The sequence below is a fragment of the Trematosphaeria pertusa genome (genome assembly GCF_010094035.1).
Source record: "Trematosphaeria pertusa strain CBS 122368 unplaced genomic scaffold BU26scaffold_4, whole genome shotgun sequence".
Taxonomy (NCBI): Eukaryota; Fungi; Ascomycota; class Dothideomycetes; order Pleosporales; family Trematosphaeriaceae; genus Trematosphaeria; species Trematosphaeria pertusa.
Window position 1 is genome coordinate 183,813 of NW_022987215.1, and position 27,371 is coordinate 211,183.

The 27,371-nt window shown below is 54.7% G+C and overlaps 12 protein-coding genes across 12 annotated transcripts; 7 read left to right on the top strand and 5 right to left on the bottom strand.

Annotated features, from left to right (window-relative positions):
• Nucleotides 1-335: 335 nt before the first annotated feature.
• Nucleotides 336-2,387, top strand: BU26DRAFT_548485 (HET-domain-containing protein; the record flags this gene model as incomplete). Its single annotated transcript, XM_033831944.1, has 2 exons — nucleotides 336-703; nucleotides 759-2,387. 2 exons carry the CDS (start codon nucleotides 336-338, stop codon nucleotides 2,086-2,088), a joined length of 1,698 nt encoding a protein of 565 aa, XP_033686656.1. The 3' UTR covers nucleotides 2,089-2,387.
• Nucleotides 2,388-2,983: 596 nt separating this feature from the next.
• On the bottom strand, nucleotides 2,984-3,886 carry BU26DRAFT_561466 (uncharacterized protein; the record flags this gene model as incomplete). The annotated part of the gene is made up of 3 exons (XM_033832910.1): nucleotides 2,984-3,028; nucleotides 3,085-3,806; nucleotides 3,850-3,886. The coding sequence occupies 3 exons, from the start codon at nucleotides 3,884-3,886 to the stop codon at nucleotides 2,984-2,986; spliced, it is 804 nt and encodes a 267-aa protein (XP_033686657.1).
• Nucleotides 3,887-4,416: 530 nt separating this feature from the next.
• BU26DRAFT_602189 (uncharacterized protein) lies at nucleotides 4,417-7,131 on the bottom strand. The gene is made up of 2 exons (XM_033835328.1): nucleotides 6,771-7,131; nucleotides 4,417-6,719 (listed from the first exon to the last, which is right to left on the bottom strand). Exons 1-2 carry the CDS (start codon nucleotides 6,893-6,895, stop codon nucleotides 4,559-4,561), a joined length of 2,286 nt encoding a protein of 761 aa, XP_033686658.1. The 5' UTR covers nucleotides 6,896-7,131; the 3' UTR covers nucleotides 4,417-4,558.
• A 1,155-nt stretch (nucleotides 7,132-8,286) lies between these two features.
• BU26DRAFT_422513 (uncharacterized protein) lies at nucleotides 8,287-9,647 on the top strand (the record flags this gene model as incomplete). The annotated part of the gene is made up of 3 exons (XM_033823461.1): nucleotides 8,287-8,605; nucleotides 8,661-8,899; nucleotides 8,952-9,647. The coding sequence occupies 3 exons, from the start codon at nucleotides 8,287-8,289 to the stop codon at nucleotides 9,645-9,647; spliced, it is 1,254 nt and encodes a 417-aa protein (XP_033686659.1).
• A 149-nt stretch (nucleotides 9,648-9,796) lies between these two features.
• On the top strand, nucleotides 9,797-10,566 carry BU26DRAFT_516440 (uncharacterized protein). The gene is made up of 2 exons (XM_033828330.1): nucleotides 9,797-10,067; nucleotides 10,159-10,566. Exons 1-2 carry the CDS (start codon nucleotides 9,890-9,892, stop codon nucleotides 10,332-10,334), a joined length of 354 nt encoding a protein of 117 aa, XP_033686660.1. The 5' UTR covers nucleotides 9,797-9,889; the 3' UTR covers nucleotides 10,335-10,566.
• A 490-nt stretch (nucleotides 10,567-11,056) lies between these two features.
• BU26DRAFT_241181 (mitochondrial distribution and morphology protein 34) lies at nucleotides 11,057-13,329 on the top strand. The gene has a single exon (XM_033821017.1). The coding sequence runs from the start codon at nucleotides 11,356-11,358 to the stop codon at nucleotides 13,189-13,191; it is 1,836 nt and encodes a 611-aa protein (XP_033686661.1). The 5' UTR covers nucleotides 11,057-11,355; the 3' UTR covers nucleotides 13,192-13,329.
• Nucleotides 13,330-14,103: 774 nt separating this feature from the next.
• On the top strand, nucleotides 14,104-16,411 carry BU26DRAFT_516443 (uncharacterized protein). The gene is made up of 4 exons (XM_033828331.1): nucleotides 14,104-14,869; nucleotides 14,969-15,399; nucleotides 15,481-15,604; nucleotides 15,663-16,411. The coding sequence occupies exons 1-4, from the start codon at nucleotides 14,321-14,323 to the stop codon at nucleotides 16,101-16,103; spliced, it is 1,545 nt and encodes a 514-aa protein (XP_033686662.1). The 5' UTR covers nucleotides 14,104-14,320; the 3' UTR covers nucleotides 16,104-16,411.
• On the bottom strand, nucleotides 16,239-17,880 carry BU26DRAFT_241223 (uncharacterized protein). Its single transcript, XM_033821018.1, has one exon. The coding sequence runs from the start codon at nucleotides 17,719-17,721 to the stop codon at nucleotides 16,642-16,644; it is 1,080 nt and encodes a 359-aa protein (XP_033686663.1). The 5' UTR covers nucleotides 17,722-17,880; the 3' UTR covers nucleotides 16,239-16,641.
• On the bottom strand, nucleotides 17,880-18,621 carry BU26DRAFT_241230 (uncharacterized protein). The gene has a single exon (XM_033821019.1). It carries the CDS (start codon nucleotides 18,468-18,470, stop codon nucleotides 18,039-18,041), a length of 432 nt encoding a protein of 143 aa, XP_033686664.1. The 5' UTR covers nucleotides 18,471-18,621; the 3' UTR covers nucleotides 17,880-18,038.
• On the top strand, nucleotides 18,402-19,501 carry BU26DRAFT_516445 (uncharacterized protein). Its single transcript, XM_033828332.1, has one exon. The coding sequence runs from the start codon at nucleotides 18,774-18,776 to the stop codon at nucleotides 19,368-19,370; it is 597 nt and encodes a 198-aa protein (XP_033686665.1). The 5' UTR covers nucleotides 18,402-18,773; the 3' UTR covers nucleotides 19,371-19,501.
• Nucleotides 19,502-20,537: 1,036 nt separating this feature from the next.
• Nucleotides 20,538-22,448, top strand: BU26DRAFT_241262 (FAD binding domain-containing protein). The gene is made up of 3 exons (XM_033821020.1): nucleotides 20,538-21,153; nucleotides 21,242-21,743; nucleotides 21,810-22,448. The coding sequence occupies exons 1-3, from the start codon at nucleotides 20,640-20,642 to the stop codon at nucleotides 22,315-22,317; spliced, it is 1,524 nt and encodes a 507-aa protein (XP_033686666.1). The 5' UTR covers nucleotides 20,538-20,639; the 3' UTR covers nucleotides 22,318-22,448.
• On the bottom strand, nucleotides 22,416-26,637 carry BU26DRAFT_451512 (P-loop containing nucleoside triphosphate hydrolase protein). The gene is made up of 2 exons (XM_033824768.1): nucleotides 23,236-26,637; nucleotides 22,416-23,185 (listed from the first exon to the last, which is right to left on the bottom strand). The coding sequence occupies exons 1-2, from the start codon at nucleotides 26,220-26,222 to the stop codon at nucleotides 22,579-22,581; spliced, it is 3,594 nt and encodes a 1,197-aa protein (XP_033686667.1). The 5' UTR covers nucleotides 26,223-26,637; the 3' UTR covers nucleotides 22,416-22,578.
• Nucleotides 26,638-27,371: the final 734 nt, after the last annotated feature.

Here is a 27,371-nt window from a genome sequence, read left to right on the forward strand (position 1 = left end):
CTAAACCGGTATAGGAACGGGGTATCGCGGGCGGTACGAGGCCCACAGAAACCTTTATTGTACTACGCTCTGGCTCTTTCCTCCATTTTGATCCTATGCGCAACTAGCTACTTAGGTAGATAAAAAAGGGACGCTCACGTACTCTTTCATTCACCTATACTACCGATTTGCGCTGGCACGCGCGCGACTCCGCTTGCACCACGATCGCCGATCTTCTCTTTTCAGCCTTGTGCATAACAACATCGTATTAATACTCAGATTAGACAGGACAGCTCCTCTTCATTCTCATTTCATTGATCTAGCCTAACGTAGAGGATCATCCCAAACTGCACACGATGCGACTCATCAACACCAGAACCGGCCTCTTCGAAGAGTTCATCGGCAGCCACATACCCAAGTACGCGATTCTCTCGCACACATGGGAGGACGAGGAAGTCAGCCTCGAGGACATCCACAAGGCTATTCACAGTCGCAAGAAAGGCTTTCACAAGATCATCACGACGTGCGAAATGGCTGCTCGAGATGGATTGCAGTATGCCTGGGTCGATACGTGCTGTATCGATAAGTCTAGCAGCGCTGAGTTGACAGAGGCGATCAATTCCATGTATCGATGGTATCAGCAATCTGATAGCTGTTATGCGTTCCTAGCGGATCTGCCTGCGTCAGCATCTCTGGACGAGTTTTTGAGTACTTGCCGCTGGTTGTAAGGGCATTCCGACCTGAACTTACATGGAAGTCTATCACTGACGCTTCACCAGCACGCGAGGTTGGACATTGCAGGAGCTGATAGCGCCCAAAGACGTTTTCTTCTTTGACCGCGAATGGAACTACAGGGGCTCGAAGATGTCACTCGCCGCTCAACTTTCCGATATTACTGGCGTCAGCAAAGGCCTGCTGCGAGGCGAGATCTCCCTTGCTTCATTCTCTATAGCGCAAAAGCTGTCATGGGCGGCACATAGAGAAACAACGCGGGTCGAGGACATAGCTTACTGCCTGCTCGGTATATTCGACGTTAATATGCCGCTGCTATATGGCGAAGAGGGAAGCGCGTTTCGAAGACTTCAACAGGAGATCATGAAGTCCACGGCCGACTTGAGCATATTAGCTTGGAGGCTTCCGTCAACGGGACAGAACACTAGCAGTCGTGTTCTAACCTGCGTGTTGGCAGATACACCAGCAGCTTTCTCCGGTTGCGGGACATTTGAACCGCTGTTTCATACTGAGCTGACCGAGTTCTCCGTCACGAATATTGGAGTGAAAACTCGTGCGCAAGTCCTACGACAGATCATACCCGGCACAGGGGCTCGTCGATATGCCTTACCGCTCAACTGCTTTTACTTTCAGGGGCTACCAATCCGAAGACGTTTGGCAGTGCGTCTCAAGAAAGTCGGCCCGGAAATTTTCCTTCGAGAAGACCCCTGGACGCTTCTGGAGTATACTGAAGAGCTCGGTCCGAACGTTCCTTTGGAAAGATATCTCCTAACAGAGATTCCGGATCGGGTCCGCTTCCCGTACGCTCGGATCGTATCTATGGATGCCCTTATCCCACGAATGCGGCTACACGCCCTTCAGATCAGCCTACCTCCAGATATGGAGATCCGTGATGCATGGCCTCGCCGATTCGATGACGAAGATCAGCTCTTCTTTACCGGTAACAGCCGGGGCGATTCGGCCGTCCTGAAGCTTTCAACGCACTTTGGGTTCGAGAACGGGGGAACAAAATGGAGGTTTGTGTCTATATTCTACGCCGTCGGGTGGTCTTCCCACAGCGCGCAATTTTCCCTGCTCGACTCTCAAGACTTTGCAAGTAAAGTTGGCGAACTGCAGCTGGGTATTGCAGACTGGGATCATGACAAGGAAGGCATACTGGATCAGTTGACCTACCACAAGATTCCTAGGTCCTCCGCGGTTGCCTTCGAGATTCCGAAGACATCAAAAAGTGCCCTGGTATCACTGACGCGACATTTGGTGAGCGAGCCGACCATGTGTGCGAACGAGTTCTGGAGAGTTGAGTTTTCCTACCAAGTACATGAGACAAGTGAGATGCCTCCGATCGAACAAGACGAGTGGGTTCTTAGGGAAACTTAGAGTTAGGGTTATCGAAGTTCACCGACGAAGAACTCAAATCAAGGTTGCCGGCGAAATTAAAAACTATCCTTCCTTTGAATCCTGACGAGAGCGAATTGGAGGTTTTGATGGCTCAGCCGTATCGCGTTCACCAACTGTGCGTACCAAGTTATATCAAGGGCAGGGTTTTACTAGCTGGCGATGCTGCACATGTAAACAACCCTGTAGGTGGCCCGGGTTTGAATTGTGGCATATCCGATGCGCACCTGGCGGCCCTATCCATCTCTTCGGCGCTCCAACAGACGGATGAAAGGGAGTTCAGTAACATCCTCGAAGATTACAACAAGCAGAGGCGGCCAGCGTTCGTTGATTTTGTCAATCCGACTTCTATAGATAACCTTCGCCGTCTAAGAGATTCTTCGACTGAGGCACAGAGGGCTGACAGGGATGAAAACGTAAAAAACACGGCGAAAGCTATAAGAATTGCTCAAGGAATCCCCGGATTCCCGCGTATATAGAGCAGCAAATGTTACATTCTTAAGCAATAGCCTAAAATTATCTTATACCTTAGATGTTTTTAAATATAATAGCTTTTACTTTAGATATCTTCTAGAATCTGATATGGCCTGGGGAAAGAGATGAAGAGAAGCTATCACAAGAGCAAGTATCGTGAACGTGCAATACGAAGGTAGAGCCTGATATGGTCATGGAATGCGCTAGTCCTCGATTTGAGCTAGCACTATAGATTACACTATCCCTGTGAATTTGGAATTCGCCTTCCCGTTTGTAATCGCGCTCCCAAATTCCAGCCTTTAACACGCCATATCCCCCTCACAACCAACCCGGGGTACTTTTGAAAGATTGACCCGATTCTCCTCCACAAATGTCCGTCCAAGTGAGAACTACGACCGCTAACTCACTCTCCAATCCTCTCGCGCTTCCGCGCCCTCGTCTCCGGGTACTACGGACTGTCAGATCATGCGCAAGTGTTTCAAGAAGAAATTGCACTATACTGACTCTCTCCTTAACGGCCTGGTCAATCAAGACCTCCCTATACTCCTTCCGAACTTGCAGTCTGAACTTCATCCTCTCAAACTCCCAGTTGAGATGGCTTCTCTGGCCCATCCCAATGCTGCGCTCAATCATCTCGTCCATTTTCCGGTCATCAGCATTGCCCGGAACGCGATTGAAAGGATCGACCAAGTCAGAGATCTTCGTGTAGTTTCGCACTGCGTGCTCAAGCGTTGCCGGCGGCTTCCGAAGAGGCGAATCAGGCCCTAGATGCACGCCGATATTGACATATCTCCTCGCCTTCCCGGGGTCGACAACGGCGATGCAAGTCATAGGGAACGCCTTCTTCTTCTCCTCGCAGTTAAGCTTTACTCGCACTAACCGCTCCAGACCGCCGTGGACGTCTAGGCCGATATACTGCAGGGCAGCTAGTGTCAACCGGAAGTGGACGTGGTCATCCTCGTTCTCGATTCCCGGAACCTTGTCTTGCTGATACTCCGCCTTGACGCTGCGGAGCACATTCCGGTGCGCGCGCAGCTGGGGAGAGATAATGTTCCTGGGGGGTTTGGTCATGTTTGCGGTGCCGTTGTTCAGAGCGTTGATGTAGTACGGCCAGCCTGGGGGACCGGCGCTGGTGGCGGGCCAGGATTGGCCGTCGTCCTCGATGGTGATTTGCTCCATTTCTTTTTGCAGTTGAGGGGTCGGCTGGAGATCTCGAGGAAGGATCCCTTTTGAGTTAGCGCTGGAACCGCGCGCACGTGGGATGCTTACAGAGATATCGAGGGTCTAGATCTTTCTGCTTGTCCATTGTCGTCAGATATGGGCCGCGATAGTTGACTGTGCAGACCAGCAACCCAAGAAGGAAGCTTCAACCGGTTTAAGGCAGATGGAGACGGAGAGATGGAGAAGAAGAAGCGGAGAACAATGATGAGGCAGACTCCGAGTGGGCAATTCACTCTTCAGGATGCGATGGTCCAGGTGAAGGCAGAGACACCATCCTAAAACAGGCCGTCATCCTCACCCCTCTCACGGATCAGGCGCGTAGAAATGATACTCAGTAGGAACCTACGCTTACACTGCCTTTACTATCGAGTTCCTCTCGACATCCCGTCCCCCTCACTCACTCATACAATGTCTAAACATCGATCCACTCTTGCGGACAAACGGACGACAGATGGGTTGCTGAAGACAGTGAGGCTGATGTCTCCGTTATTAAGCCCCCGCGGTGACCTGACGAGAACATGGCAACAGTGCAGCCATCAGCCTTAACACCTTTATTTTCGCGGGGGTACCACGTGCAGCAGCATGGGAGGTTCGTAGCCGAATATATAAATCAGCCTCATTTTCTCTCCTGGGGCGGGTTTCTGGTCTACACCGCGCTGAAGAGGAGATCTGAAATGTCCCAGAAATAGAATTAACCGCCCTCGAACACATTGCACCGTATCTTTCGCTATGAAGCCATGGTCTATAAATGCGCAGATCAAAAAGCCATCCCAAGTTCATTTCCATCAAAAGGAACACCATCCCAGCCCAGTCCTAAACCCGTGCCGCCCATTGCCGAAGACCATCCCATATCCAAAGGAAGAAAGCCCGACCACAACGCAGCGTCATCAATCGGACCCGTCGCGCCTGAACCATTCATCGCGAAGTCTCCAACGGCTCCCAAGTCCGTCCATCCAAAATCGCCCATATGCTCGGTGAGGGCTGGGCTCTCGCCTGTGCCTACACTGCCCGCTTGCGAGGGTGACTGTACAGGGTTTGCACCAGGTGTTGGAATAGGGTAGCCGTTGCTGTCTAGGGGGTTGTTTGCGGTGTGTGTGCCTGGGTGTCGGAAGGACGTCCGGGTAGATTTGTCCTTACGTGGAACTTTTGCCCACAGGAGCTTGAGGAGCTGACTATACCTGCTTCCGGGGTGCTGAATGCCGTTCCCTGCTGCGACACTGCTCCGCTGTAGCCTGTTAACCGTTTCGTTGATCATAGCGCGAATCGCGCGATCTTCGTCGCCGCTGATGACGCCGGTGCAACGAGCTCTGTAGAGAAAGACTCCGGCATATACGAGGTAGAGGTAGTACCGAAGAGGCAGGAACCGCAGGGAATTCTCGGGGTCGACGAAGTTGTTGGCAGTAGTCAGTATCGCTTTCGCGGCGTCGAGGCCTTCGTAGATGAATCTGGCATCCCCAACAGCTCCCACATTGTTGCCGAAGACTCTTTGTGGAACTTGCATCGTGCTTCCGGAGGTGCTTCGCTGAGCAGTCGACGTGCCAACATCTGAAGATCCGTTCGCGGCAGGAAGAGCACGCAGAATAGTAGCTTGAAAGGCAAACGCATTGATGTAGAGTCGTAGGTAGTCGTAGGACATTAGAAGGCATGCTTTTAGAGGAGGAGAACAGGTCAGTGTCCCCCAAACACTCTTCCAGCCGTAGATCGCTGAGCGGAAGTCGTCGATAAACTTGATGTAGCTTCCACTCATGTGGCTCCTGAAACTCGAACCGGGATTGGAGTATAGAACGTCGTGGACGTTACTGAAAAGTTGTGTCAATTCTAGATTCGCTTGGAAGATGGACGCATAGTCCTCTTCGTTGGGGCTTTTCGGAATGAGAGAGGGATAGTCCTCGCGTCTCAGAGTGGTGAGAGGACCTGGCCCTCGCGACCAGAAGGCTTTTCCTATGCGTATGGAGATGTGCCGATCTGATACATAAGCGGCGGTCCAGAGTAGTCGTTTTCGGCTGTGGTTTGGATCCTTTCCCTGATCCACGAACCTGAAAGAGTACCTATCCAGGGCTAAGAAGTACGCGATTCGCAAGGCTAGGCCGACATGCATCCAGCTTTCTTTGTCTTCCTCCCCCTTGCCAACTTTCCCTGACCGCCGTTGGGTGTATGGAGCCCATTCAGCCAATATGAGGAGCGCTTCCACGGCTTCCACGTCGGCATTGGCTCCAGCAGCCAGATTCGAGACGAGACTCTTCATGTGCTCTGAGCATGCATCGTAGATGTGGGGTTCCTCAACCAAGTCTTTGGATGAGATGACCAGTATGGCCGTCAGGAGGTGAGGCTCCCTTTTCGCAGTCTCGGCTAACCGGGTGGTGTCGAATGTCTGCACGGGTGCCAAAGGATAGTAGGGGTGGTAGTTGAGATGATATCGGGTTAGGAGCTGATAGATGGTCTGGACTGTGAGAATTCCCTTATCAAGAAGTGGATATGAGTATGCTGAAGAAGGCCGGTTATGCTCCGGAGGTCGTGTCGCGTGCATGTTCGGCGGTGGTATACCCTGGCTGTTCGAACGCGTGTTTTCTTCAGAGCTTGTCTCCGCAACTCTGGCCAGTATCCCCAGCGCGTCGGACGGATTCTGCAAATGGGAGAACGGTATTTCGTCAGAGGTCGAGGACTCGGACCGCGGCATTTGAGGGTCTGACCCGGCCTGCTGCTGCCCATTGGGTTCGCTTCGTACCCATGGCGTTGTTCCCACGTTTCCAAGGCCATGGAAACTCGCCTCATCCTGCCCGTATGCTGCCAGAGACGGCAATCCTTGTGTATCAACTGTCTTCCGACGCACTCTGCGGCCGCCGCGGTTGCTGCCTCCCAGCACGCAATCGAGGTTATCGCGTTTGCAGCGTAGGCAAGGAATCGATCCGTTGGTGTCTCTAGAATCTCTAGTCAGCCAAGGTATTTAGAGCGGCGAAATGCCTTCTTACAGCAAACATCTGCTCTTCCTCTTGCGGCAGTGGAGGCAAGCGGCTCTCGCACGTTGAATCTTGGGCGGTTCGTCGTTGGCTGGCGTGGAGCCAGCAGGCGGTTGTGGGGCTGTAGGCGACTCCATCCCATGATGTCGCCCTCCACAGACGCGTGTTCGGAGCTAGCTGGAGGCGTGAGGTGCTGTCGGCATCAAAGCTGTAAAAACCGTCGGAGTTCTATATCGGATTCGGGTACGGCAGACCCCGCCCGCACATCCGAGAACGACCGCCACTGTGTACTTCTCCGAGTCGATTTCCCCCTGGCGGCGAGCGGATTCAGCGTGTCGCGCAGCCCATGTGATGGAGCGGCCATAATTGCTGCTTTGACGCCGTCTTCAGCCGGAACTGGCGGGGTGAGGTGATGCGATGGGATTTCGTGGATGCACGAATCAGCGCTCGTCGGCAACTGAAACTGCTGGTCATTTGCCGACGTTCAAACCTCCCGATATATCCAAATGGCAGATCTCTGTATTTGAGGGCGTTCGAGCTTCATTCGGAGCCAGAGTCCCATATTTAGAGGTCCATACGCCCATCTTTCTGGACATTATTGCGCAGCTATGCCCTGTGGCTCTGTCTGGTCCAGATTGCGTCTGGCAAGGGAACTGGCACCGTGGGACGTGACAATCCCCTTGGATCGGACACTATGCTGCCGCCCTAGCAGTGATATTTGAGGAACGATGAGTGCCTTGAACGAGAGAATATGAGGCAGCTATGTTACATGTTGTGCAGTTCGTGCCATATGAGGTAGTGGTAGGTGGATTGCCGACCTCTTTTGGGTCTAGCGTGGAGAATCTCCCGCAGGTACCTCGGGCCTTGCAACCCTCGTTCAACGTCCTCCTACAACTACATGTACGACTTGCATGGACCTGTCAACCTTCGAGTGCTTATCTTGACTTGACTGTTCCTCCTGCATCATGGAGTCCTCACCAGCTTCCTCTTCTCGCCGGCTATCCCGCCCGCAGGCTGTCTGTCTTAGCGATGTTTCTGCCCCTCGTCCAAACGGGAAGGTCCGCCTCTACCAAGCCCCGGATCGCCCTGCATCGCAGTGAGCAGGAGGCCGAATGACGATACGACGTATATTAAAACGCCCAGATAAGGCCCTAACCAGGGCGAATAGGTGGCAGGAGCGGTGATCGACAGGGAAGAATCACAGAGCGCAGCCAGTCAGCTATCCGAAACGGGCATCTGCATGAAACGCTCGCAGGTAGGGCAACGCCTGACGAATAGTCACGCGTAAATTGCTCTATCCACGATGTGCTCTTATATTAAATCGCAGCGAAGTACCGCTGCGACGGGAGGGAGCTTCCTTGACGCGGCATTGCCCCGTTGGACATTAACTCATTAGTGGAAGGTCTAAATGAAATGCTGAGAGCTGCTCTGCGACAAACGCTGCTCATGGCAAACTGCGGGGAGGTATAAATATTGAGTTAGGCCTGCTCTTTCGTGGTCTTTACCTCTTCTCGCTCCTTGTCCCGCCATGAAGCTCTTCGCCGTTGCTTTGGCCTCATTAGGCCTCGTCTCTGCCGCCACCGTCCCGAAGAAGGTCAGCTACGCCAACTGGAAAGTCTACCGCGTCAATGTCGGCGAGGACAATGCGAAGCTCAGCAGCGTTGTGGACAGTCTCAAGCTGCAGACATGGAAGGGCAAGGTCGCGACTAGCAAGGTCGTCGACGTGATGGTGCCTCCGAGTCAGATTTCGGAATTTGAGGCATCTACCGAGGGCTTGAGCACCGAGGTTATGCACGAAGACCTTGGGCTTTCCATTTCCGATGAAGAGACCTTCCAAGTTTATGCCGGTATTTATCCCCATAACAGATTGTAATATCTACCAGGCGCTAAGGGATATATCAGCCGGAGCCGCACCCAACGCCACTTGGTTCGATTCCTACCACAGCATCGCGGACCACACGCAGTGGATTAAGGACCTCGCTGCTGCTTATCCTGACAATGCGGAGGTCATCTCAGCCGGCAAGTCCCTGGAGGGGCGTGACATACCCGGTATCCACATCTGGGGAAGTGGCGGCAAAGGCTCGCAGAAGGGCGTTGTTTGGCACGGAACAGTGCATGCGCGAGAATGGATTACTACCATGGTTTGTTACCCCTCCCTTACATCTGGAGCCTTTGATGAGCTAACTACCATAGGTTGTGGAATATGCCACATATCAACTCCTTACCTCCACGGACGCCGATACGAAGGCTTTCAAGGACAAGTACGACTTCTACATCTTCCCGATCGTGAATCCCGACGGCTTCGCCTACACTCAATCGACTGATCGCATGTGGCGCAAGAACCGGCAAAGCACGACTTCGGCCAGCTGCGTCGGGCGTGATATCAACCGGAACTGGCCCAGCCATTGGGATCAGCGTGGCGGGGCCAGCACCTCGCCCTGCGCCGAGGACTACAAGGGTGGAAGCGCTGGAGATGCGGTGGAGAACAAGGCACTGAAGGCTCAGCTTGACAGCATCGCTGCGGGCAAGGGAGTACAGCTGTACATGGACATCCACTCCTATTCACAGCTCTGGATGTATCCGTACGGATACACTTGCTCCGGTACCGTTCCCGAGTCCGCGGCATACCAGAGGCTCTCGCAAGGTGCTGTCGCCGCCGTCAAAGCGGTGCACGGAACCAGCTTCACGCAGGGTCCCATTTGCTCCACGATCTACCAGGTATCCGGCGACTCGGTGGACTACGCTTATGAGGTCGCGAAGGCGAACTATTCGATGACGGTTGAGTTGCGCGATCAGGGCCGGAACGGCTTCATTCTGCCTGCGGACCAAATCCTACCTAGTGGTGAGGAGATGTGGGCTGGGTTGGCGTACCTTTTGAAGAATATGTAGAACAGGATACTGCATCTGTGGGAGTCTTGCATATAGCATATAGGCATGTAATGTCTTAACGAAATGAATCGATCAAACAAAATCCTCCTGCAAGTGCTGCGCTTAATCATTGTGGCTAGTCAGGACGCGATCTTTCTTTCTCCATCCCCATCTAAACCATCCCACGTCATCGGCCTACAAACTCCAATCGACCAATCAACAATACTCACCTCGAACCACAACCAACTCTCACCACCCTCAACATGTCCTCTTCGACCGATCTTTCAACGCTGCAGACCCCTCCGGCCTGCACGGCAGACTTCTGCCTCATCCCGCTCGGCACCCCGACGGCTTCCGTATCCAAAGAAGTCGCCGAAGTGCAGCGCCTCCTCAAAAAGTCCGGCCTGAACTACTCCATGCATTCCGCCGGAACTACAGTAGGTACGTCCATCAACCCCCTCGCCCGACGCACTTCCTCGCCTGTTTTGAAAGGCTACTGATGTACTCGGTCGTTGCTAATGTAAGGGTATAGAGGGCCCGTGGGATGACGTGATGAAAGTCATTGGACAATGCCACGCGATGCTTCATCAGAACGGCGTGGTGAGGATTCAGAGCGATATCAGGGTGGGTACGAGGACGGATAAGAAGCAGGGGTTCAAGGATAAGGTGGAGGCTGTGGAGAGGCTGTTGAAGGGGGATGAAGCGTGATGGGCTTTATCGGGGTATGCGGACGGCTCATGGTGTTGGGATTGGGTGGTGGAGGTCTTCAGGCTGCGTTTAGAGCAATACGAATTTGTGAAACAGGATCCTGAAGTCCTGTGGCATAGGGAATGCTATTACTGGCGCGACGGTTGGTCCTTGAACGCAACCACACACGTGCATTCACCCTGAGGCGCGTGCTGCCACCACAATAACGCAACACCAAACAACATCACGTCGCCCGAATCCAAAACAAACCCGTCACGTAAACAAGCTCCTTTCCCCGCAAAACCGAGTGATCTTCTTGCCCACGGTGACTCAAAACAGAGAATTCACGCCCCCTTTTCGGTCATTGGCTGAATTTCTACTCGACTCGTGAATTTGCTAGGGTGAGGCTTGCTCCATCACGAAGTTCTGTGCCACTTCTAGAGCACGTGGAGGAGGGGAAGACTGGGATGCGCGTTTGGTGAAATTAAGGAGAGAGTTGTTTTGATGGGTTCTGCCATCATTGGGAGGTCGTGGTAAGCAGTGAACTGTGTAGCAGGCCAGCGGTACCTGCGTAGCATTCTCCATGTAGGTGTGGTTACCAGCGGCACTACACAGACACAGTCGTCTACTGCAGCTTTGTGGTGCTCTGAACTGCCGTGGCGACCTTCGGGCTCGGCCGGTGTCATCCCGCACGGGCGAAAAAAGTTCGGCGCCTCACGCACAGCCGAGCCTTGCGCCCTCACATCATCGCAGGCCTGTCAAGCTTCCTCAACTCCGAGAAATCCCTCTCCTCACACCACCATCACCAAACCCGTCCGCTTACTATCGCCCATCGCGTCTCGAGCGATTGCGCACCACCTGATTCTTTATTTCTTCCCCGCGACCCCAGATTTCATTGTCTTGGACGGTTTGATGGCCAGGACCCGTTCACGCGGCGATCAAAGGCATGCACGCGACACCCGGTACATCATCTGCCACAACCTGCTATAGGCATCATCGCTAGAAGCTTCAACACTTCGCAACCACACCGCGACCAGTCGCAATGGCCTTTAATTTCAACTGGTCGCCGCTTATTGCGGATACGTCTCGCGCGCGCGACATGCTGACGACGGCCCTGAACAAGTCGCCGAAGCCGCCCATCATCGTCGACGACATTATCGTTACCGAGCTGAATCTTGGTTCAACGCCGCCAGAGTTGGAGATACTGGAGATTGGGGATTTGGCGGAGGATAGATTCAGGGGCATATTCAAGATGCAGTATACAGGCGATGCGTTTCTGACGCTCAAAACAAAGGTCCAGGCCAACCCGCTGAATACGTACCTCTCCACGAAACCCGACTTCGCCTCGCCCCAGCCGTTGGCTGCGTCCTCCGGATTAACCATCCCGCTGCAAATCACGCTCTCCGATATTCGCTTGTCTGGTTTCGTCATATTGGTTTTCTCAAAACAAAAGGGAGTGACGCTGGTCTTCCGAAACGATCCTTTGGAGTCGCTAAAAGTTTCGTCGACCTTCGACTCCATACCGTTTGTGCGAGATTACTTACAAAAGGAAATCGAGGGACAGCTTCGCGTGCTGTTTATGGAAGACCTGCCGGCTATCATCCACAGACTCTCGCTGCGGTTATGGTCGCCAGAGTACCAAGAGCTCGAGGCTGAGACGGAAGAAAGATTAGAAGGCTCTAAGGATACTACCGCGCCTATCGATCCGCTCTCAGCACCGCCGCAAGATGCTGTCGATGCGTTTGGGAACCCCATCGACGCGTCTCAGACCTCCAACCTATCCATCGACTCTGCCTCCGAAATGCACGCGTCCTTCTCACAAAAGAACATTTTGCGTCTCGCTGCGCTGTCCGAGTCGCAGCGCACTCTATCCCTCTTCACGCCCAGCATCCGCGAAGCAGTCTTCCGCGCTTGGGCTACGCAACCAGACCGGCCCGACTCCGGCGCCGCCACTCCCGCACTTACACAATCAAGTCTGTCTAGGATACAGTCTACGTTCGGTAGCACGAAGTCGAATTCCTCCTCCGTCGCGTCCGGTAGCACCGGAAACGAGACCTATAGCTCGCGCCCCACGCTTGTATCGCAACATTCGGCAGCTGCAGGACTGAGCCTCGGCGCCAACCGCGCACGCGGTCACCACATGCGCAGGCCAAAGAAGCGCGTCGTTGATCTGCGCAAGAACAGGGATGGCGGAGAGTCCTCTGGTGTCTCTACCGGAGCCAACACACCGTCCGCGAGCGCAACAGTCTCCGAGACCGCGAGCGTCATCCTAGAAGATCGCGAAAAGGAGGAGGAGCTTCTTACACCGCCAAAGAGCCCAGCCATGCCCGGGTTGCGTTTCGAAAGCAAGCATGGCAATTTGGACGCGGGCGAACCGAGCAGGCTGCCACAAAACTCAGAGAGCTTGCTCCCTGTGGCGCCTCTCCTCGCCGACCCACCCAAAATCTCAAAATCAAAACAGAGAGCCCAAGCTCCTCTTCAGCCTCCGGAACCCGAAAAGAAGCGTTCTCATTCGTCCCGACCGCCACTCTCCCGCAACCGCCTCCGCTCCACTCAACAAGCCACCTCTCCCCTCCTCCGCTCCCTCTCATTCGAGAAAGTATCCACTCTCTCCGCACACTCCAAGCTGCCCATGTCTCCTGGGTCCTACGCCGAGAGCACGTCGAGCTCAGGCGGCGGGATCCTTGAAACAGCCTGGATGCAAAAGATGATGCGGGAGGTCGCTAGAAAGGTGCAAGAAGAGAAGGAGAGGGAAGCCTCGCGGGATAGGAGACCACCTCCGCCGCAACAGCCACAGAGCTTGAAAGCTCAACCTGCTGGCATTTGGGCAGGGACCGAGGAGGATATGGAAACCCCACCGCCAGCGTATGTTGCGTAAGGGAGAGGACGCTGATGATGTTACGAATAATGTATTATGGTGGCGTTTAGAGGTCTGCGCTCGCTTGCAGTCCATCGCTTTTTCTCGCTCCTTTTCTTTCCTTTGGATCCCGGGTTGCTTGGGCGGACGGGAGGCGTGTATCAAAAGTCTTGTACGTTGAGTGTCGGTCTGTTTGCATGTAATAGTACGGACCATAGAGGGGTCTGGTCTAGACGGTGGGAAGGGGATCGCTTGCACTGGCATTGCTAGGTGTGATTTGTATATAACGCAGAGGGATGTTGAAGCGGGGCTGGTTTGAGCGGCGTATACCCATTGAGCTCTTGCCGGAGGGGACCTTTGAGCATATTGTTAATATCTATCCATCGTTTAGGCTACATATCGCTCCGCAAGCCCTCCGCTGTGTCGTAGATATGCTAACGCGTGTGGTAACTGTGCCGCCTACCTACCGGTCGTGACTTCCGCACGACTCACCCTGCACCTACACATCATTGCATCGCATCAGCTTCACATTTTCAAGCGGGCCTCGCTCTCAATTCACGTTGCTGCTACCTTTCCGCGGATCGGAAACTACAGCAATCCCCTAGAATGGGCGGCAGTGAGTGTCGTTTCCAGCGCAGTCGCCCTACCCTTTCCTCCTAACACTGGCAATACCGTCTTACATACTTGCTATTTGGTGCTGCTTTGTTGAGGGTTGGGGTTGGTTTGTTCGTCTAGTTCCAAGTTGGATGTTGAGTGTTGAGATATTCTGCCCGTCTACACCGCCGAGGATTACTAAGGAAACGTGGGAAGACATCCCGAGTGGCTTTCACATGTACCTAGGATGTAATTGTGAAAGCACGCAAAGAGATAAGACCCACATGCTGCAGCCTAAATTTTGTTGGGAGAGCAATGCATTCCTTCCTGATTACAAGTCGGAGGCCGAGGCCCCTTCGCACAGTCGGAGCTTTAGACCACATGTTGATCGGGGTAGGGAAACGGTCAGGTCAGACATAAGGTACAACTCCGTTCGTACAGCACCACCGCAGCGAACAACCGCTCATCGAACGGACAGCATACGAAGAACTGGAATCGCTCCTGGAGACATCGTACTATCTGGCGCCGCGCATTTCTCACTGCGTCTATCTCCAACATGATAGGAACATCGATCCCCAGCTACATCTTCATCCGGTCCTGCATATTTCTCCTTCACGCGATCGCGCCTCTCAGTATTCTCTTTTGTCTATTCTCCCTTGTCTCTCCTCCCTCATTCCGTGGCGCCCGCATACTCCAGATCTGGACTACCCTCGAGACGGCGTTCTACCTCTTTGTGTATCACCCGCGCAAAATCTACTTGCAGCGGGCAGCGATCCATCCAACGCCCGTCTCCCGCGAAGAACGCCGAGTGCTTTTTCAGCGCTGCCACGAACACATTCCCGACCCGGAGCGGTATCTTACGAAATGGTTTATGGATGCTCCCGCGTCGGAGATCAAGAGGGAGAATGTCAAGGATTTCTTGCGGTGGGCGTTTCTCAATACGGGGGCGCCTAATGCAGCGGACGATGAGGAGCTGGAAGAGTTCATCAAAGAGATGGAGAAGATGCTAGGAAGGAAGCTAGAACCCGGGAGGGGGAGCGCAAAGTGCTTAAGGCTGAGCCTGGAAAAGGTCGACATGCTACATCGAAGCTTGACCTGGTACCTGGTGAGTGATTTTCTGCAGGGAAGATGGCGCGGCAATTCGTCATTTTCCGTGTCCCTGGCTACAAGCCCCCATGTTGCTAACCTTATCTCCGTGCTATAGTGTGTGTTTGTCGTCGACACGCTGGCATCGGCCTATATGCGCTACTACTCCTTCGACTTCCACCGTACTTCTCGCCTTCAGTTCCCCACGGTTTTCCCCTTTCGCCCCCTTACTTTTCTCACACCCCATCGCTCTGCCGCGAAGACGGTCACTTATTGGCACCGCCCGCACACCTCCAAAACTAGACTTCCTATCCTGTTCATCCACGGCATCGGCATCGGGCTCTACCCGTATATCAATCTCTTGGCTGAAATAAATCCGGGACTTGAAACGGATGCGTCGGATGGCGAGGTCGGTATCATCGCCGTGGAGATCATGGCTGTGAGCCTTCGGCTTACCCGCGAGGCGCTGGACAAGGATGTAATGTGCCAGGAGATCGACTGCATATTGAAGGCGCACGGCTGGGAAAAATTCGTCCTGGTGTCGCATTCGTGAGTTGATTTCCTTTGTCGCTTTCTCTCCCCGATCCGCTTCGTCGCCATTATAGTACGCAGTATTAATTCAGTGTATAGATACGGCAGCGTAATAACCACGCACCTCCTCCGCACGCCGCAAATCGCCCAAAAAATCGGCCCCCTGCTCTTCATCGACCCCGTATCCTTCCTCCTGCATCTCCCCGACGTAGCATACAACTTCGTAAGCCTCCCCCTCCCCCCTCATCCCCTTCACGCAAACCCAAACTCACTCCCATCAGATCTGCCGCAAACCCATCCGCGCCAACGAACACCAGCTCCACTACTTCGCCTCCAAGGACATGGGCGTCTCGCACACCCTCTTCCGCCGCTTCTTCTGGAGCGAGAACATCCTGTGGAAGGAGGACCTGCGCGGCCACCGCGCGACCGTCGTGCTGGGCGGCAGGGATTTGATCGTTGATACCGAGGCTGTTAGGGCGTATCTCACGGATCATACTGGTAGTAGCAGAAGTGGTAGTAATGGTAGCTGTAACGGTAATGGTAAGAGCAAGGGGGAAAAGGAAGGCTGCGAGGTGGGACCGGGAGCAGGACAGGCGTGGAAGGGAGACGGGGACGGGCTGGATGTGCTGTGGTTTCCGCAATTGGACCATGGGCAGGTGTTTGATAGGAAGAGTACGCGAGCGAAGCTGGTGCGGGTTATTGGAAGGTATTGTGAGGGGTAGTTGGTTAGTTGATATGCACTTTTTGAACTTCTTTTTAGACACCGGCGCCGGGTTTGAGCTGGTATAGATTGTGTGGAACGGAACGGCGTGTTTCGCGCAAGGGCGCTTTCTGGCGTTCCGGAGAAAGGCTGGAGGATCTATGCAAGGAGGCGGCCGCGTAACGTACTCGTAGTCCGTCCGTATCACGTCAGGGCGGACGGGTGGTTACACAGCAGAGCGCAGCACTGCACAGCACAGGACAGCATAGCACGAAAGGCCTGTATGAGGAGTGTTGTTGATGTAGACTTCCAATTCATTACTTCATATCGCTATGCAAAAAATGCTGCGTGTCCATGCATGGCTAGCAAGAGCACTTCTCGCCGATGCGCTCGCTATGCTCAAGTCCCATCCATTCCCATTTCCCAGGGACCGGAACCGCCAAGACCCAATCAATTTTCCCAAAATCCCAGGTCTCAGAAACGCCGTCGCCATGCATGCAATAACAAACGCAGACCAAACCTCCCACAACAAAACAAAGCGAGTATTTTCGGCCCTTCCTTTACATTCCAAATCCCACCGCCACGACAACCGCCACAATCACAGCGAGCAGACTACTCTGCCTCCCCGCCACACCACCAGTCTCCGTCTCATCCAGCGGCGCATTCGGCACGCTCTTCCTGCCCGTCGCGCCCGTGACGCCATTCGCGGCATCCACGCTCTCAATCGCAGGCCCCACGTTGAAGAAATCGACCAGCACGAACGTCGGCGCCTTGCTGTACACACCCGTGCAGTTGCTGATCGACTCGCCGAGCGAGCCCAGCCCCGTCTGTGCATTCGTGACGTTGACGTAGGTAGCGTTGGGCGTCTCGATGCCGAACAGCGCCGTCGAGTACAGGAAGTGGTTCATGAGGAACATGCGGCCGGAGCTAGCAGCTTGCGCGGATGTAGTCAGCGACGTGGGGCGGTCGGGGTCGCACGAGTAGTCCTCGGGGTCTGCGGTCTCGAAGGGGTTTTCGAAGATGAAGGTGAATTCGTCCATGAGGTAGGGGTAGTCGGACGAGGGGGTGGACAGGGAGGCGACGAAGGCCATGAGGCGCGTGTTGTTGGAGATGAGGGACTGCAGAGTGGGCCATTCCTGGGGAATGGTGGATGTTGAGGGGGGGGTGTAGGCGTATTTGTCGATGCCGGCGGATTGGAATTGCGAGCCTAGGTCCGAGGCGGCGGCGTTGTCGGAGTTGACTAGCAGGATGGTGACGACGTCGTTGGTGTTGGCGTCCATCCATGTTTTTATCTCGGAGAGCCAGTTCTCGAGTGTGCCCGCGTCTAGGAGATCGCAGTCGCTGTGGCACAGGTGCCACTCATCCGACCCCGTCGATCCGTTCTTCAGGTGCACTTGCGCTGAGAGTAATCTTACGCCGGCATCGAGCTGTGTTGTCGAGTCGTAGAACTGGTTGCCGGAGGTGGAGAAGGATGTTGATTCGTCTCGCAGGAACGCCGAGTCGTGAGCGCCGAGATGCGTGATATTGTTGTAGGCCTTTTCGCATAACGACGGCGAGTTATTGCATGCTGTCTGCGCCGAGGCGGTTGTGTAGAGGAAGGGGAGGAGGGCGGAGGCCTGGAGGAGGTTTCGTAGAAACATGGTGATGGACTTTTGCGATCGCTCTTCTGAAGGAAGAGCGCGATACTCGGAATCGGAAGACAACGAAAGGCGTGAGTCGTATGAAGAATAAGTATATTCAAATACCCAAACGACTGAATGAATATGAAAGAAACGTAGATACCTCGTATAGGGACCTTCTTTCAAAGAGAGCGCGAAATAGATTCAAAGGAAACAGCAGCGCCGCACAGTATTATACCAGCTCGCTCAGCCCACCCACCGGAGTAATCCAGACCAGCGGCGTCAAGCGTTGGCGGTGGTGGCAGGTCCATGGTGGAGCCGCACGCGCAACGCTTCAGTCACCAGCACAGCCCCTCCGCAGTTTCAGGCGTCGTCAGCGCTCCATTCAGCGCAACGCGCGACAGCCTCCGAAACCTGCAGCCGAGTAAAGCCCCAAGAATAGGCTGTGTGTGGCAGGAAGCGTTGCGGAGGACTGGAGCAAGTGTTTTGCCGCGAGCGCGGTTGCTGGCGGTTCCTGGTGCCGTGCAACGCTTTGTGTGAGGGAGGAGGGGTGGTTGGAGCGGTGATGTCAAAGCGCGTTGGACCCTGAGGCGAGTGCGAGAGGCGTGGCGTCGGGTGGCTATTTTGGGACTGCTAGTGGTGGCGCGTGGTCTTGGCCTTGGCGTGCGGCTGTCTCCTTCCCGGCCTTTGTTGTGTTGATCTTTAGCCCTACGAAGGCATGATGCACGCTCTGCTTCCAAGGTCCTCGCCATGGCAACGCAGCTCATCATCGTTGAGATTGGAAGCGGCGATTTTCCCTGACTCTTTGCGGGAGTCTTGCGAGAAGTTCTGAAAAGTCGTTCCTTCCTCCCTTGCTCTTTCCTCCATCTCGATTGTTTGCAGCGTTCAGCCAGCCCAACCACCGCCAGCACCTCCCCCACCACCGCTCCACGCCAGCCATCGCATCCACATACCCTTCTAGGTCTCTGACGTCCAACCACATTACGTCAAAGAACGCCATCCCCCACCACTCTCACTCGAGGGACCGAAAACGATTGCAACTGCAGCTCCCCTACCGCCCTCCAACCTTCGCCATGGTTACCCTGCGCGCACCCTCCAGCCTACCTACGACCGAAGAGTCGCCCTCAATCCCGCCTCCCACGTTGCAATGGCTGTATGGCACATGGAGTGTTACCCATTCCACGCTTCCCATGTGGAAAAAAAACCGCAATGTGCGCATCACATACACACCCATCCCTAATACTTCTCCGCAACAAATCGACGACCTAGTCAGCTACCAGCCGCTCAAGTCAACCTCTCTCAAGAAGGTCCACGGCGTCGATAAGCCCTTCGCGGTCCCGAATACAAAGCCTGTGGAAGGCGGTGCCGACGGCGAGCTTGCAAGCCTGGCATACCAATGGCGGGGCAAGGGCTGGCTGGTGATCGCGTCCTCGAAATGGGAGATACTTGGGTATGGCGAGGAAGAAGACACGGGCAAAGCGTGGGTCGTCACGTATTTCGCCAAGACGCTGTTCACGCCGGCAGGAGTAGACATCTACTGCAGGAAGGGCAAGCTGAAGCCGGAGACGGTGGAGAGCATCAAGGCGGCGTTGGCAGGCTTAGGCGGCGAGGTTGCGAAGCTGGCGTCGGAGGTGTTCGGGATTACTATGGATGAGGACAGGACGGATTAATGGCTTCGAAAGGTGAACATGGACGGTGGAGAGGGTCCTACTGATCGTATACTCGGATGATACCCCTAGGCGCGCACATTCATAGCCTTCTCAAAACACTCAGTACTACAATGAAATACAATACATGGTACTCCTTGATCCGGCTTATAGAAAAGAAAGGCTCCTATGCGGGATGGAATACTTGCTCAAAAAGTTGCTGAAGTCATCCGATCCGTCGGACCGTCGGATGAAGCCCGGCAAGCCGCTCTCATACTAAAGAGAGAGGCCATCAGAGTAGGTATGCAGAGATGGAGTAAGCACCAGATGTACCTTTGTGGAGTGGAGTCTATAGGTCCGCGAAGTAGGTGTATGCTGCTTTAGGTTTAGCGCAACCCCAGATAAGCAGGGACAGTGACCCAATAACGCGAATGTAAGCAGCCCACAGCCACAGATCGCCAGAATCTCTATCTACAGGCTCTACTCTATACCAACTGCACCCTCTGTACCTGTGGTCTATACAGCCCCTTCTGCGTGCCTCACTACATCCTCGTAAAAGCTCTGAACAGCGGCGTGCGGCTCCAATCCACAATGCCAAGTCCGAACACGAACCATCGGCTCCCCGCCGCCTTGCAAAACCAGCGCAGCAGCACAACTCCGCCTTTTCTTACGGAATAACCCTTCGCTTTTCCGCCGAAAGGAGCATCAGCTGATCTGCATTGTTCGCTAACGGAAACATCCAATATCCCAAGGCCCCGGGTGTCCAACCACGGCTCTGGACCCTCGTCTTGTGTGGCCATAAGCTTTTAAGCCCCCCGGGGGAGTGAGCACGCCACAATAAAACCTTACATGAAGGCGCCCTGCCGCGGTCGATCAGCTTGCAGGTACGGCCTGCCGTGATTGGGCTGAGCACAGGGGAAAGTAGCTTGCCTTGGATGCTTTGCATGCTAAATGGCGGGGGCGACGATCGTTCGTCTACGGACTACCATACTCGACCTGACTGACGGCTGAGGCACAGTGTGTTGGTACCCTAGCTTGCTTGCTTGCCGGTCCGGCGATGAGCTGAGCGCCTCAAAACAGGCTCTCCATGCGAAGGAAGCCGGTCCTGACGATCAGTTAGCTGGACGATGCGCACGATGCTTTCCGGGACGGACTTTTTTCATCAGCTTGCTCTGCGCCGGGAGAGGCTGAGCTTCCAATGGCAAGCATACATAAGAGCAGGTAGGAAGGTGTGTTGTGGGTTCCTCGTTGTCTCTGTCCGTCTCGCTCCATTCTGTACATACATACCCCAAGATGCATTTTTCAACCCCATCTCGATGTCTCCTCAGCTGTCTTCTCTTCGGCGCCACGACTCTAGCATCCAGAAACAACGACACAGTCTCAACATGCGAAGCTCTCTCGTCCATCCTGCCCACCGAGATCTTCTACCCCGACACTGACACATACAACGCCTCCATCTCCTCCTACCCCTTCATCCAGCTGCGGCTCCACCCGACCTGTATAGTGCGGCCCAAAACCGCGCAAGATGTCTCTGCAGCGGTCAATCTCCTGAGGGATACAGGCTGCACTAAGTTCGCCGTAAAAGGCGGAGGCCACAATGCCAATGTGGGCTTCAACAATATCGAAGATGGTGTCACCATCGATATGCAGAGCATGAATGAAGTAGAGGTGGTGGAGGCGACAGAGGTCGCGAGAGTAGGCGCCGGAGCCCTGTGGCAGAATGTGTATGATGCCGTGGAACCGCATAATCTCACGGTACTTGGCGGCAGGATTGGAGTCGTGGGCGTGGCTGGCTTCACAACGGGAGGTAAGCCATATCAACATTTTCTCTCTTCTCCTATCCATCTATCACTCCCAAACCTTTTCCCATGACAAAGGTCCTAACCCCACACCAGGCGGCGTATCCTTCTTCTCCCCCTCCCGCGGCTGGGCCTGCGACGCCGTCGTAAACTTCGAGCTCGTCCTCGCCGACGGCACCATCGCCAACGCAAACGCGACCTCCAACGCCGATCTGTACGCCGCGCTCAAAGGCGGCCAAAACAACTTCGGCATCATCACCCGCTTCGACCTGCAGGCCTTCCCGCTCGAAGGTCCCATCTGGGGCGGCCGCATCGCCTTCAACTCCTCCGCCGAGGCGGATCTCGTCTCCGCGTTCACAGAGTTCAAGAGCAGCGCGTACGATCCCCATGCCGCCGGCTGGGTCACGTGGCGCTACAACGTGACGACCAATCAGACGACGCCGACGAGCATCCTGTGGTACACGAAGCCGGAGCAGAAGCCCGGCGCGCTGAAGCCGATTGTGGAGACGAAGCCGCAGCTGATGAACGGCATGACCACGGGCACGCCGCGCGAGTTCGCAAAGAACGCGTCCATGGTGGTGAAGACGTCGAATCTCAAGTAAGTCCGCCTCGCCCCCTGTCTACCTTGTCATCGACAAGCGAACGTGGATGCTAACCAACGCAGCACAATCTGGGCCACCACCACCTTCAAAATCTCCCCCCGCATCTGCCACCGCATCCACCTCGCCTGGAAAACTGCCATCCCGTCCCTGCTCTCCGCGCACGCCTCCTCCAACCCGGCCTCAGAGCTAACCTTCCAATCGATCCCGCCGCCTCCACGCAACGACTCCAGCCCCAACAGCCTAGGCTTCAGCGCCACCGACACCCCCGAAAAGGACCTCGTGTTCCTGCAGATCGTGTTCTACTACAACACCGACGCTAGCGCCAGCAAGGCGTTCAATGCCGGGCTGAAGGACTTTATCAAGATGTTTGACGATATTGCCGAGGACGAGGGCGTCAGCAGCGGGTGGGTGTATTTGAACTTTGCGGCGCGGTTTCAGGATCCGCTGGGGAGCTATGGGAGGGAGCAGTTGGGAAAGCTGAAGCGGGTGGCGAGGAAGTATGATCCGAGGGGGTTGTTTCAGAAGCAGCTTGTGGGCGGGTTTAAGGTGTCAGCTGCGGAAGCGTTGTAGGACTTGGTTTTCGTCTTGGAAGGCGTACGATGGGGACTGGAAAATAGCGCGGCGGGATTGTACATACAAATTAATTCTATTCATATCACTTTTCGTTTCATTCAGTTCATTCATGAGTCGTTGGTGGTCTTACCCCCTAACGCCCCTACACCGTAGCTACACTGGTTTCTTTTTGACCATGAAATGAAGAAACACCATCATGGGGGAGGGAACAAGATACATGAGCCCGTCCAACGCCACGCGCCGTCGCGCATCGCCCGCTCAATCCAGCAAATTGAAGTTCGTTTTGTCCGCCTTGCTCTTCGCGGCCGCAGCATAGGAGAACGTCTCCTTGTAGTTGATGCGTTGCTTCGGCTGACTACTAGCATCCACAGTGCTACCAATGTCCAGGTCGAGGAGCAGATCGATGTTATTTGAAGCATGTGCCTTGGGCTTGGTTCCCTTCTTAGGAGAAAACTCGATGAGCCTAGCGGAAGCCGGGGCCGCAGACTGTCCAACGTTGGAAACCGTGTCGTAGAATTTGGCATCCTCTTCTTGCTGCTTCTGCAGCACTTGGACGTCGTCTGCACGTGCGCCGCCATTGGCGTATGCCTTCCACTGCTCGGTAGTACTGCCTGATCCCTCGGAATTCATAGACGATCCAGCGGGGGGAAGAGGAGGTGCCCGGAAAGTGGTATTTTGAGGGTTAGGTTTGAAAGAAGAACCACCGTTGGCTGGAGCAGGCCGCAGCATAGCCTTCATCCCGTTGCTGTACCGATCGCACACTTGGCATTTGCACGGATCGCAGCACATTGCCATGCAGGGATGACCACAAGGCTCAACTCGCTTCAAGCACTTCTGGGTGCAGTTTATGCGGGTGTTATCGAAGCTAAGGTGTGTCAGCCTTACACTAAAGAGAGAGGAAGTCGTGAAACTTACGGGTGACACCTGAGCATGCAAGTATGCCCACATGGCAGACGGCAGCGGCAAGGCTCGTCGCAGCCTCCATTGACCAATTCCCAGTCACCGGGGTCCTCGATCCACGTCTTGTAGCCATGCTGAACGCATTCCAGCGGAAGATTATAGCCAACGCGCCGCTTCTGGCCAGTTTGCGGGATGTCCCTCGCCTTTCCCTCGCCGAACATGATCTTGATTACCTTAGCCCATGTATCGCTCTCGCAAGCCAGCATCTCGGCATTACCAAAGATGTAGAAGCCACGCTTAGCTCGAGACAGGGCAACGCACACGCGGTTGTCTACAGAGAGAAATCCGATGTTGTGATTGCGGTTGCTCCGCACCAAAGAAAGCAACACGATGTCGTTCTCCTCACCCTGGTACGAATCGACCGTAACGACATTCAAGATGGGATTCACTCTCAGGTTTGCGTTCTCTCTCAGTTTCTTGTTGATCAGTTTTCGCTGCCCGTTGTAGAAGGTGAGGACGGTGATCTTGCTTGGGTCGATGTTGTTGAGGACAAGGTAGTCCGCGAATCCCGCGATCATGCTAGCTTCCTTATCATTTAGCGAAGACATGTTGGCGTCTTTTGACTCATGCCACTCATGTGTGAAGAAGAAGGAGTTACATCCGCCCATGCCTTCTACTGGAGGTCGGTTGCTGATATCCTTCACATTGGGATGGTCCTTGAGGGCGCCGCCATAAATTGGCTCAAGTAGGCGACGGACCTCGGGGATCATGCGGCGTTGTCGGGTGAGGCAGTCCATAGAAACTTCGTTCAACACCATCCGCTCAAAGAGAGACAAGTTGAAATTATATGGCTCATCCTCAAACTCCCGTACTTGGCAGTGGGGACGAAGCTGCTGGTGGTCGCCAACGAGGATAAGATGCTCCAGGGTGGGAAGACAGGCCGCAGTCACCGGAGCCTCCAAAGTTTCAGCCGCTTCCTCTACCATTACGACCTTGGGCCTCAAGCTGGCGACGAGCGATCGATATTTGCTTAGTCCGGTAGTCGTCATGCCGATAAGGCGCTGGTCGCGGAGGATGCGCTGATCTTGCTCCCACTGTCCGATGCGGCGCTGATGCATGGCATCCTCGTACTGCTTCGCCAGGTCGCGGAATTCCAGCAGAAGTAGTCTCTTTGTCTGGCGCTGGAAATAATTGTAGATAGCGCCGCGATCTGGAACTGGAATGGTGGCCAGGTCTTTTGTGCGCTTCAGGAGATCCCGAATCTCGTCGTCAGTTCTCAACGAGCCGCCTCTCCCGGCGTAATTGTCGCTGAGCAGGGTAACCGGACCTCTGAGAGCTTCAATGTCATCATCGTCTTGCGCCACGGCCTCTGCTTCGAGCTCTTTGAGCTGCTCTACCTCAAAGTCTTCCTCTTCAAACTCCATGCCAAAATCATCGGGTTGGATTGGCCTGTGGCATGGTGTGAGGCTTTTACCAAGCCATTGCTCCATTACGACACCGGGGCTATCTGGATCTATCCCCATAGCAAATCGCGAGTCAATCTCTAGTGACTCAGCCTGTTCTTCCGTGATCAGCCTGAGCTTGACCAGAACCTTGTGATCCAGCGGCGGCTTGTTCGCTTCGAGCGGGGCGAGCAACATCTGCATCCGCCCGGTCAACTCTTTCATCCTCCCAATTGCCTGCGTCTTCAGACTCCCTGGGATTTTTGGTTGAGAAACGTTAGATCGAACCTCGAACAGCGTTCGTTTCTTAATCTTGTCTCTGTCTTTTGAGCGGCCACCAAGGCGAATGAAGCTCGACTCGAATTCAGCAACATGCCGGAGCAACTGATCCAGGGCATGGTTTGTCTGACAGGTAACGATGATGGGAGGATCCTCTTTCCGCATATTGGCAAGGAGAATCTTCAAAGCGACGACGGAGACATATGTCTTGCCGGTACCTGGAGGGCCTTGGATGATAGCCAGCGCGCTTGTGAGAATGCGCTTCAGAGCCTTGGACTGCGAGTTGTCAAGCCCGTGAGAAGTACCGGATGGCCACTCTCGCAAGATATCCACGTTTTGGAATTCGTCGGACTCCTCCATTGTAACAAGAGAGCTCATGTCGGTCAAGGGATGATTCTTCACGTACGCCGGCGGCTCGACATCTTTCTTGGCTTCGACCAAATGCTCGGATAAAGGAAACGGCTCTCGCATCATGTGCTGAAGGGCTAGCAGAGTGTGGCGACTCGCTTCAAAGAAACTCGACCGACTCTCCACCATGATGTATTTTTTCATAGGATCGATCTCCATATCCTCGGCACGAGCAAAGAACAGGTCGATTTCGGGAGGATTTTGCTCCAGAGCTGATAGCGGCCTGGCAGCTACGACGGCGAGAATGCAGTTGCTGTGGAAAGCATCATCTGCGGGGGACAAGGCGACGAGCGAGCCGGTGATGAGTCGTTTGGACTGGTCCCAACGAACGTGTTTCTTGACGCGCCTAAGCGAGAAGGCGACCCTCATAGCCAGCCCGCGAGGGGAGAAGATGACGGACGTAACGTAAACCGGCTCGTAGATTCCAATGCTACTCTCGCGCGGGTAGTCCGACTCGTCAAGCCACGGCGATGAGCGAACATGTTTGACGGCCTCGCGCAATGGACGAATAGCGTCCTCCCTGAGAAGCTCGTACTGCGTGCCCAGGTACTCCTCATTGCTGTCGTATGTTCCCTCAACCTTGTTTGGGCGCAGCTCCTCCTTTAAATCGAGGATCTGCTCGCCAATGGTGGGGCCCGGGGGGATGATCTCTGATGGCCTCGGGATTTCTGGCTTCTCCAGCCATGGACCACCGACAACCGGTTTCTGCGCATCCTTGAAGTATTCGCGGATGTCATTGTTGACCTTCGTGGGCGCCGACATTGGAACGCGGTCCCGATCAGGATAGTTGCCCCCGCCGAATCGAGCACCGGCGAATCGCTCGGATAGGTGAGCGTTGACCTCGCCGGCTGCGATTGCACTCGTAATCAACATTGAGAAGAAAAAAGGACTTGAGTTGGATGGCGGGGAATAACTGTAGAAGAGGTGACGAGAAAGGCAGAACGGAACGGAAGAGGGGTCAAAATCGGGCAGGACGGTAATATTCTCAGCTGGCAAATGACACAGCACCTAAACTTACCAAACTCATTATTGCCGACACTTGCCAGAGAGTCGAAAAGATTCGTCGACCTGGTCTGCGTTTGCCCGCCGTGAGGTCGTGCAGGACGCGGTTTTGGCTGCTGATTGGCGGGATTGCGCCTAGGACGCCCGTTTCGGGCCATTTTGAAAGACAATTGGCGCGGGTCACCGCAAGGGCAATTAAGACTGAACGAGGCAGTGCGGTACACTAAGACACAGTGTTTGGCGTTGAGGCCGGTGGGTGGTCCGGTGGGTGGTCCGGTGGGTGCTGGGCACGTCAGGATTGGCAGGCGGGTTCGTTGGCGAAGCGATGTCACCTGATTTGCGCGACGTGGAAGGTGCGTCTCGGGCGCACAAACTTTGAAAGCAAACGGAAGGCGCACGGGCGGTCAGAGAGCCTCAGAGACGTCAAGAGCTGGAACGGGGAGTGAAAGCACTCCAGGTGGCGCAATGCGGAGGCGGTGAGTTGAACGGGGCGATAGTCATTTCCCGACCATAGACCGCCAATGCGTCCCTGAAATACCTGTTTAATTGGATGCAACTGTTCGCTCAAGCTGCAAGACAATCGCAGGCAAACCGCAGGCGAGGAAGCATCGACACAAGGAGGGCAAATGAAAACTAGTGAGCCCACAGATTCAGCAGATGGCGGTTTCGAGGCTGAGACATCGAGGATTGAGATAACGAGAAGAAAAATGAGAGACTGACGACTGAGGACTGAAAAGGACTGCCAAACAATATCTATATGAGCTTTTTTTGTATGGGAAAGAGTCATGATTAGTTACCACCTCATGATCGCTGATTGCTGCTTCCTGGGTCGCATCGGCCGGCGGCGCGTACTCCACATCGTGAGCAAAGTGCCGCACGGGGAAAATGCTGCTATCTCGGGATCAACTGCGTCGTCGTTTGCGGTGGCCTGCTGGCTTCCCTCCGGCTTGAGGCTGCCTCCGCCGAGCGGGTGGGCGATACCCGTTTTGCGCAGCGCCGCCTCTCTTACATCAATTGGCC